The sequence below is a fragment of the Lycium ferocissimum genome, chromosome 8 (genome assembly GCF_029784015.1).
Source record: "Lycium ferocissimum isolate CSIRO_LF1 chromosome 8, AGI_CSIRO_Lferr_CH_V1, whole genome shotgun sequence".
In the NCBI taxonomy this organism is placed as follows: Eukaryota; Viridiplantae; Streptophyta; class Magnoliopsida; order Solanales; family Solanaceae; genus Lycium; species Lycium ferocissimum.
Window position 1 is genome coordinate 31566639 of NC_081349.1, and position 10843 is coordinate 31577481.

The following is a 10843-nucleotide window of genomic DNA, read 5'->3' on the forward strand; positions in this document are numbered from 1 at the left end:
CAGTCTGTCTACTCCGCAAGGTAGGGATAAGGTCTGCTTATACCTCACCCTCCCCAAACCCCACCATGTGGGATCATGGTATCTTGTTGTTGGAAGAAAACCGTCTTATTGGTTCCTTTTGGGTTCTTGTTGAAAACATCTCCCTTTATTATTAATGAGCCCATTTGGATTGGCTTATAAGTTGTTTTCAGCTTTTTTGAGTGTTTGGCTGATCAACTTATAAGTCATTTTGTGCTTAAAATAAGCAAAAAAAAAAATAATTGGGCCCGTTTGGCTTAGCTTATCTAAAGCAGATTGGGCAATTTGCAGTATTGCCCTTCTTTTGAGGTGGTCTTTAAATTTTGCCCCTCATATTTGAAATCTTTAAATTTTGCCCTTCGGCTAAAACTCATGGGTTCCAGGTTCGAACCCCCACACAGTCAAAATTTTAAAAAAAATTCGCAAGGCAGAGTTTAAATTTTGCTATGCCCCCACCGGCATACACTTGTAAAGGAATTATCAAAGTTATGCCGGAACCGGCATACTTATGTCTTATGGGCAGACTTGGCATAAGTATGCCGGATCCGACATAAAAGTTTGCCCATTAAAAGTATGCCCCCACCGGCAAAAACTTGTGAAGGAATTACTAAAGTTATGCCGGACCCGGCATACTTATGCCAAGTCCGCCCATAAGGCATAAGTATGCGGTCCCAAGATAAATTTGGTAATTCTTAACAAGCATATCGGTCCCAGTATACACGCGATCCAAACCTTGCCTTGTAATTTTTTTTAATTTATGCGGTTCGAGCGGGGTTCGAACTCGTAACCTCATGATTTACGCGTGAACGCTCGAGTTGCAATGCGAAGGGCAAAAATTAAAGAAGAATATGAGGAAAGATAATTTAAAGACCACAAATATGAGGGGTAAAATTTAAAGACCACCCCAAAAGAAGGGCAATCCGCGCAAAAAAATAAAGCAGCTTATATTTTCAGCTTATAAGCCAAAAAAAATAAGTTGGGATACCCCAATTTTTTTTTTTGGCTTATAAGCTGCTTTTTTTAAGCTCATCCAAACAGGCTCAATTACTGCATAAATAACACTTTGCTTTATAATCTCCACATAACTAGTAATTGGCAGATGATCCCTAATTCCCTAATTGGAGGTACTGATGAAAAGGTGCAAGAAATCGAAAGGTCAAAAAACTTTACCCTACTGAGTGTTACCAAATCATTCGATGCAAGATATGTCTTATACACATCTATTTATCTCTTAACCATTGTTAGGTGATGTATTTTCCCTTAAATTCTTAACTCTCACGATTATATTTTTGATTTGATATAAACATCCGGCACGAGTCAGTATTTACTGAATCAAAATAAACAACTTCTTGCCCCCAAATTCTAAAATAAATATACATGGATTTTGAAATAATTGTCACTTTTGTCTTTGACCTTTTCCAAGGTGTAACAATCACCACAATGCCTGTCCTATGGCAGGCAAAAAGTTCCCACCAAGAGCATCCAATCCCTTCTTGTGTTTCCCTTTTTTTCTTTTTACATTATAAACAATTGAGTGTCCCTTTCACTTCAATCCCTGGAAATTTCCCCATTTCACGCTTCCAAAAAGTAAAGGCTGACATTTCATCATCTTCAGGTTTTTTTTCATGGCGACACCAACTATAAATTTGAAAGCATCTTCTCCTGCAGAGGATATAATAATAAATATTAGGTGAATATAGTAAAGGGTTGGTTTGTAAAACATATGAGATGAAAAATTTAGGCAATCAAATCATTGGAATATAGGGTATATTTGGTACGAAGGAAAATGTTTTTTCAGCAAAATAAGTGATTTTCTTACTTATTTTTTAGTGTTCGACGAGTAAATAAAAATATTTGTCCCAAGAGCATTTAATATATATTTATATATAATTGAAGCAAACATTATGTGGGCGGAGGTAAGGTAGACACAAGAGGTTTTACAATACATGTTACGGGTTTGGCAGAACCCGTAGTTTTGGCACAAACTCTATATCTGTGTTAAGAAATTCACTTAATATGTATAAATAATTTAATCCCGAACCCAATAAACAAAAAGGACCGTGAATTCAGAACCCGTAAAAGTAAATGATGCATCCTCCTCCGATAATGGGTGGGGGTGGAAGGGGATTGGGTTTGTGTTGAGATACTCATACCTAATCCTGTTCACATTGCTTTTAAAGGATTCAACACATACACAAACATTTTTAGAGAATCCGAGCGACGCAGCTCATTAATAGTTCGACAAAAAGCAGCACCAGTTTTTTTTCCTTTCTCCCTCTTGCATACACTCATAAAAGTATATTTTTTTTAACATAATAGCCTGCTTTCTCTTCCTTTTAACATGATGGCTTTTCTTTTGACCCATTCTTCCCTGTTGAATTTGATCAGAAATAATTAAAAATTCTGTAGCAAGGTACTATAAAAATTAAATAAGTAGGATCAAGGGATTGCACATCACTATCTGCCATATAGTTTTCTTATTTTATTGTCCCTACTCTAATAATTGTGTCCAAATCACACACTACTCTTTTTATAAAAGTGATGTTTGGGTCAATTTACACGCACTTTAACTAATTTATCGAGTATTTATTATCTCCAACCTATACGGATACCGAATAACTCTATTTTTCAAATTTGGATAGACAAGAAGAAATAACCTAGCATTTTTTCATCTGCTGGAACTCATACAAATACTGAATGACAATTGTGCTATTACCAAAATTTGGACAATTTTATTTCGGTTGGAGATGAGAAGAAAAAAAGGGTAACATGAAAAGACAGAAGATTGACCTACAAACCAAAAGAAACAATCAACTTAAAAAGAAGTGAGAAATAAGTAAATAGATTTCTGATAATAACATATTCAGGTGTAACTTTCAGCTTTAAAAGTAAAAGCGACACCATGAGAAACACAAACAAGAGAAAAATAAGGCGCTCTTTCCACCACTTTTTTATAACCCTCTGATATTCGAAATTCATTGACACGGTTAAATTGAATTTGTGGAGCGTAGGGCCCAATAAAGGAGAAGCGCTCCCAGATAAGAATTTTTCCACTCTCAGTATTCAAACCCGAGACTTCTAGTCAAGAGTGAAGAGACCTCATCCATTCCACAACATTTTTTTATTATGCTTTTTCTAACAGTCACCCACAACATGATCCATGAAAACAGGGAAAGCTAGCTGTCCCTTTTCTTTATATCTTTCCTGACTATGGACAGTAACAATGCAGCAACATTTATACCCTACACCCTCCTCCCGCAATCTCCTTATTCAATGGTAAATTTAATTTATATACAATATCATTTTACATTACATTATCATATAAATGTGACATGCAATATTAAATAACTGTTTATAATAAATGAGTTTATCTTCTATATTTTGGTTGTATAAAAAAATATTTACACTATTAAATCATTTACATAATAATTAAAGGTAAGGATCCATAAATAGTAGAATTAGTAACCCGAACAATAAACAAATTACTTATAAAACATGCAAAACAGGCACTATAGAAATTATTTACACTTCAATATATAAGTTATATCCATAGTAAACAGCTACTAAAACAAATAAGTATACGGATGTTATAAAAAAAGTTACCCTATTAAGTTAAATCATTCCATGATGGAATTTCCACCTATGTTGCTTGGACTCTTCAAAAATGTCGACGATACGTGTTGGATATTCAGAAATAGTGAATCTTTGGAGGATCCGATGATGGTTCGACAACATTTTTGAAGAATTCAAGCAACATAAGATTTCACAACGTCACCTGCAATTTTTTTTTTGTTTCACTGCAAAATGACTAGAATGACCTCTCAGTTCCCCCAAAAAAAAAAAAAAAGTATTGTGGGGTTTCAATATCAATATAAGATGATTCAAAATGTCATCTTAATTCAAGAACCAAAAGTGTCGGTAGACTAATAGGGAAAAATTCTCTTCCCATCACCTATTTGTCAAGCATCTCTCATAAACTATTACAACCACCACCAAGTGATTGATCTTTTAAAAACAAAAAGATAATGACAAGATTGAGCCCACGGATGCATAGAAACAAACACCTAAATCTTCTCGTGATTTCGACTAAACCAAACCTAAATTATTGCTAAGAAAAAATGTTTTAGGTTCATATCATAATGTTCCAATAATGAGCCTAAAAGGTCCTAGTTGACAATAGCAACGGCTCTGGATTATAGGATAACAACCTCAAGTGTTAGTATTTGAGTTCTGAAATTAATTTTTGTACAGATTTAGCGAATTTCTTAACATATACAGGATTTGGACTAAAGCTACTGAATTCTAGCGAACTTGTATATTCAAGCCTACATCTGCCCTTGAACATGCTTGGAACATAAAATATGGTTGTCAACATCATCAAACCTGAAGTTATTTCAAAAAATAGAGGCGGATTCAAAATTTTAAAATTATTGCATCCACTATATATACTTTTTATTTTGGAGTAATCTCGGGTAGGCTTTTGGCTCGATTCCAGTTGGGGCACAGGTTAGAAACTCTAGGGAGTATAGCTCCACCCTTTTACCCTTCTCCCAACTTAAAAACCAGGCTTTGTACGGTACGGTTCAAACTCGATGTCAGGAGGAAATCTACAATATTACGCGTTCCGCAGAATTCAGTAGGTTTGGCCTACACCATACTTAATATGTACAAATAATCTATTTCGAATCCCAATAAGACAGAGAGAGTTGTGTGTTCATAACCTATAAATTAAAATTCTGAATTTGTATCGGCTTGAGGTACGCCTAACTCACACTTCACATGTTGCAAACCAAAGACCTTCAGGCAACACCACTACTACTTTGTCAAAATGGAAGCGACTTTTGTATAAATATGTATATTGATATATATATATTTCACTATAAGTTATATAGTACAAGTCGAAGGCAGTGGACAGATCATACAAAATAGAAAGATAGGATAGATAGAAAACTTACCAAATATTTTTTGTCTGATCTTTTCATTTTATTTTTCTTGGTAACTGTTTGGGAGATGTTGTTTAAATGCAACAGTGGGAGCTATCCTGCAACTCCTCCTCTGATGCTCTTGTACAAGTTCTCCAGCAAACCAATCAAGTTTCTGGAAATTGCTCTGCTCTGCTATTTTCTTTCCACCAAATAGCACAGACTCTACATTTTTCTGTTTCAGCATTTCATCTGCAATTCCCACAAGCTTTTTCACATTGCTAGGACTTGGATCGGCATCTATGTTCACCCCACAACGACCGAAACTCGATCCATTAGCCTGTGATTGAGAAGAAGAGTTTAACTTCTGCATACTGATTGTACAAAGAAATTGTATACTATTAAATCATCTAAAAGATAACAGGTAACTATTTATAAAAGAAGTGAGATTAGTAACTTGGAAAATAAAGCAAGTTATTCCTACTACATCAGGTCAAACTGTACAGATTGTGTAATAATGGTGTATATAAGTTAAATTCAAGAAATATAGTGGAGGCTTGAGGTTTGGAGAAAGCATTAATCATTTACTATACTAAGAAATCATACGGTAATAGTTGTATGGTGACAAGTTGTTCTACTTTGCATGTTAATATAAACTTAGAACTCAAAAATTCATACGTTTTTTTTTTGTTTCCTGCTCGATGTCCACGTAAGGTCCACAAAGGGGGGAGCGTTCCCTACCAGAATTTTTTCCCTACTCAGAGCTCAAACTCGAGATCTCTAGTTAAAGATGGAGGAATTATATCCATCCCACCACAATCTTTGGTGTTTGTTAGTTAAATGGTTAGCAAGTATAGCAAGCATATGTTCCATACTAGAAATTTTCAAGTTATCCCATTATTTTCTGAATCATCCTCCACTGGAGATTATTATATGTCATCAAGTCAATTATCTTAACTTTCTGCATATAATATTATAGTGTATATACCATTGTCAATTTCCCCACCTCACAACAGTAGCAAGAGTACCTTTTTTACATCCACTACATAACATATATGGTAAGCTTTTAAGAAACACTATCTTTTTCACTCTTCCTTTATAAGTAATCTGTAGAGGGTTTTCAAGTTATCCCATTACTTTCTGAATCATCCTCCACTGGAGATTATTATATGTCATCAAGTCAATTATCTTAACTTTCTGCATATAATATTATAATGTATATACCATTTTCAATTTCCCCATCTCACAACAGTAGCAAGAGTACCTTCTTAACATCCACTACATAACATATATGGTAAGCTTTTAACAAACACCATCTTTTTCACTCTTCCTTTATAAGTAAAATTTGTAAAAGGTAAAAACCTACCTTTGGCTGAACAGTAATAAATCAACACTCTATAAGAGAATATTTGTAATCAATCCATACTTTGAGCAACAGAGTCTCACTAATTAGACTTCAGGTTATATAGGTTTACCTTAAATGCACCGACATTGTAAATTTTTACACTATCAGATGATCCAAAAGATAAATGTAAGTAACTGTTCATAATAAGTAGATAAGTAACCATGAAAAATAAAGTAAGTTGCATACAAAACAAGTTAGTGTAAAATTCTTTACAAGTTAAATATGAGCAAGGGCGTATCTAGAGGGTTGGCTACGGTTTCAAATGAACCCCGTAGCTTTTGTCTAGATCCTGATATATTAAGAAAATTGTTTATTAAATATCTGACTAAAATCCAATTATTATTGTAATATTAACTTGAGGTCGTTGCAGAAACACATCAATTTTAAATCCTGAAACCGCCTTGCAATATGAGTAACAAAATTTTGCTAGAATATGATGAATGGTCATCCCATCTAAATATGGAAAACCACAGCTGTGAACATTTATTGTACTAATTGGCACAGAGTGCCACATTGATGATTCTGCAACTAGCTACCATCAGATATTATCCATTTCTGCCAGTGAGACTATAGAAAAGGACTGCCTTTTATTATATTCCCAGGTGGAAAATTCAATCTTTATCATTATTACCATTATATATTATTAACATTCACATTTTCCCCTTTCTCAATCAAGATCAATATATCCCGTTTGTCCAGTTGTTTGGCAACGACAACATTGTTTCTAGTAGACACATTCATTACAAAAATTTCCCTAGTTGTAGTGACAACTATGATTTTCCTAATTATGTATCAAGATTCAAGAATTAAAACGCACCCAAAAATATGAAGAAGAAAAAAAAATCATTTTAGACTCACCCCACCCCTTCCATGTCAAAGACACCTTTCCCCAGCCTGTCCCCTTGAGGCCCCATGCAAATTGTAATCAAAACTGTCCTAAACCAATAAACCCCATGGCATATTTACAATGTTACATGCATTGGTAAGTGTATCTATACGTTAGGCTGACTTCACAGGTATGGAATTTTGGGAACTCACATTTCATTCATTTCTTTGAGCTCCAAACGTATTCATTCTATTTGTACTTGTCTAGTGTGTTTTTAACACACACAGAGATATATAGTGTATGAACCGAAACTATTGGTTCGCTCGAACCCGCTTGTTATACTATAAATCCGCCCGACTCAGTGTTAGAACACAACCGGATAAATTATTAACAATGGTGAGACTCAATCTAATTTGCACACACGTCAAGATACTTGTTATCTTCTACCGACAAAAGTATTGGGTAGCTCCCTCCATTAAAGGCATAGTGAGACTTAAAATATCACCTAACTTTACTCGTCTATACTAGAATTCGAACTGTACTATCGTACGTTTTTCACATTCATTGATCACTAAGTCACGGCTCGAATGTTTTAAGTAATTAGTAATGTATATTTTACTTTAATTTGTGACTACTATGTTTGTGATTATCATAAAGTTAAATTATTCCATTGTATAATATCGAGTGCAAATAAATATGTTTACCTGAATGCGGACATAGTTACTACTCCGACATTCCCCGAATGCCATGGCGACAGAATGATCCACCATATCAGCCGCTCCGTCGCCGGAGATTCGGGCCATTGGTTTAGCCCAATCCTTAGCCTTCCATTTCTTAACATGCTCAAATTCGAAGTTTCCTTCTAGAAGCTGCCCTGTCCCAAGTGAAAGTACCAAAATATCCTCAACACCTCTCACAAAAGGAAATTCCTGTTTATTATGAAGCACGTGCGTAATCGCCGCGGCAGTTGGGTTACTCATAGCTAAACCGCCGTCAACTCCCACACACCTGGTTTTTTCATCAACGGATTTCATACAAACTGGTTCAAAAATTCCCGGTTCAGCTGATGTAGCCCGGCAAACTTCCCATAACCGAAAATCAAAGCTTTCCGACTCGAAAGCATCTGCTCGAGAGAACAAAAACGGCGCCGTACTGGATAAGTCATAACAGGGGATTAAAACCGGTTTAAGTGTATCCTTTAACGTAAGGCTTCGACCGGTTTTTTTATCCATAAATGCTTCTTTCATCACTTTATCTAAACCGGCAGCATCTGAACCGGTTGCGCCACGTCGGAAAACACGCCGGAGAAAACCATTTCCAGCGGAACTTGATCCCTTCGAAGGGTAAATTCTCCTACCTTGAAAGAAAAATTCAAAAACTCATAAATCTTTGAATGCTCACTACAATTTTCCACAATATGAAAATAGCTAGCAGCGCTCTTATTTATAATAGTACGAAACCTACTTTAACTCAATATTAAGAAAACCTATTCCTATATAATTCTGACTATAAATCCTAACTAGACATGAATTAGAATATCAAGTCCTAACAAATTTTGACTTTCTACAACTTTGAATTATTTTACCAACATACCTTGTTCTGCTAGAAGCTTCCACGTGTCCTCGGCGTGAAAAACCGGACGGTTTTGATCCTTTGTTGAAAATAACATCGCTGTGAAAATTCCTCCTGTGCCGGAACCGACAGCAACGTCGAAATAATCGGCGATTCGAGCATCTGGATTTCCCGATTTAGCCTTCAATGCTTGTTCCAAATAAGCTAAAGCTTTCCCTGATGTTGGAAAAATAATTCAAAGTAGTAGTAAACCAAAATTAGTAAGAATTTGGTAGTTTAATTCATGTCTGCTTAGAAATTTATAATCAAATTTATATAGGAATAGGTTTTCCTGTTGTGAGTTATTCGTACTATTTTAAATAGAGATGCCGCTAGATATTTTCATATAATAGAGAGATTGGAGAATGGTAGAGAGCATAGGGTCTGTTCCATATGGAGGAAAACATTATCTGAAAAATGTTTTCTAACTTTCTCATGTTCCGTTTGTCAATATTTTTGGAAAACCTTTTCTAAGAAAATAAATTCCTTAAAAATGAATTTTATAATGGAATTAGGGAAAATAAGTTCCACAAGTGACATTCCACATAGATTATCTCCTTCTCACCCACGCTACCCCTCCTTCGTCGCCCTCGCCGCCCATCCCACCTCCACCACCCAACCCCCTCTCACCCCCACCACCCACCACCCAACCCCACCCCACCCCCTGTCTACCACCCACGCCCACCCCCACCACCCCTACCCCAAACACCCGCCCTACCTCCCATCCCCCGCCCTACCCCCCCACATATCCCACCTCCCACCCCCGTCTACCCACACCACCACCAAAGGTTGCGCTCTGAATTCAAAAATCTCATACTTTTTTGTTTTGGATGTATGCAAATGTATATTTACACAAGATAATGAATAGGAAAATCACTTATTTTCCTTAAAAACATTTCCCATCATACCAAAAGCACCCTTAGAATAAAATATTTTCCTTACCTGATAATATATTTCGCATTCCACCACCATCAATGCTGAGTATACATATTTTTCCTCGTTGATTTTTAATCGCCTGAATATTCTCCATTAAAACGTCATCATTTTTCTTGTTCTCTTCAACAATGGCAGATGTTAAATTTTTAGGTACCCAAAGCTTTTGATCATCATAACCAAATAAGAATTTGCTTTCAAGAATTGAAAAAATCTCATAACTTAACTTATCTGGATCAATACTAGGTTCTAATCTCATATCTGACATACCATTTGACTCCATTTTACAACAACAACAAACACAAAAAAAAAAAAAAAACACCAAGATTTCAACAACCCTTTATGGGAATTGCCTCATTTGTCATAAATCATCAATACCCATATGCTAAATTTTCCATCTTCAACCCATTTTTTTAATTTAATAGGTAGAACATATATATGTATATGTGTGGGTATTTTGGTTAAATGTTTGAAACGTGAAGACAGTTTTTTTTTTCTCTGCAAAACTATAAGAGAAGATTAAGGGTGTGTTTGGTGTAAGTTTACTTTCCTTTTACCTCACAAATGCTTGACAAATTGAAATGAAAGGTGATTTTGAAGAAGGAATTGATCAATAGATGTATATATTTTTTGGTGGGTATATTTCTGTTTCTGTTTCTCTTTTTCCTCACTCTGTATGTATACAGAGAGGGATAGATATCTACACACAAAGGGAGGAGTATATAAGGAAGAAGAAAGTTGTGAAGAGAAGGCAAAAGAAGACAAAAGGAGGTGAGAATAGGAGAGGAGGAGGAGAGAAAACGCCATAAATAGTCCCTTATCTACGTGAGTAGATCTAAAATGGTCCCTTAATTATAAACTTATCGATTTTAATCCTTTAATTATCCAAAAACTTATTAAATTTGATCTTTATCTATTTTTTTATACAAATAACATACAAACTCATAAACCTTCATGAGATTAATCATTAAATCATTCCTCAGACCTATATTTCTCTCTCCCTGCTTCTTTTTCCTCAAGTTTCTCTTGTTAAAAAAAAAAAAAAAAAAGCATTCTGCAAACCTGTATCGCTCTCGAGTCTCTAAAATTCGAAAAGACACCTCAGGCATAAAATTTCTGTAACCGTTC

The 10843-nt window shown here is 35.2% G+C and overlaps 1 protein-coding gene across 4 annotated transcripts; it reads right to left on the reverse strand.

The window, feature by feature from the left end:
• Positions 1-1378: 1378 nt before the first annotated feature.
• Positions 1379-10478, reverse strand: LOC132068026 (patatin-like protein 6). 4 transcript variants are annotated; one of them, XM_059461485.1, is made up of 5 exons: positions 9725-10478; positions 8765-8959; positions 7876-8528; positions 4974-5280; positions 1379-1680 (listed from the first exon to the last, which is right to left on the reverse strand). In XM_059461485.1, exons 1-4 carry the CDS (start codon positions 9996-9998, stop codon positions 5002-5004), a joined length of 1401 nt encoding a protein of 466 aa, XP_059317468.1. In that variant the 5' UTR covers positions 9999-10478; the 3' UTR covers positions 1379-1680; positions 4974-5001. The 4 variants fall into 4 exon arrangements, with proteins under 4 accessions (XP_059317468.1, XP_059317469.1, XP_059317470.1 ...); XM_059461486.1 differs by having other exon boundaries at positions 1379-1677; positions 4970-5280; XM_059461487.1 differs by having other exon boundaries at positions 4970-5280.
• Between the last annotated feature and the right edge of the window lie 365 nt (positions 10479-10843).

Bases quoted from the DNA above. Each gene is read 5' to 3' on its own strand.
- LOC132068026 (XM_059461485.1), bottom strand. From the start codon at position 9,998: ATGGAGTCAAATGGTATGTCAGATATGAGATTAGAACCTAGTATTGAT. The intron at 8,960-9,724 runs GTAAGGAAAATA...TTCCAACATCAG, and splicing joins AATGCGAAATATATTATCAG to GGAAAGCTTTAGCTTATTTG. The intron at 8,529-8,764 runs GTATGTTGGTAA...TTTTCTTTCAAG, and splicing joins GAAGCTTCTAGCAGAACAAG to GTAGGAGAATTTACCCTTCG.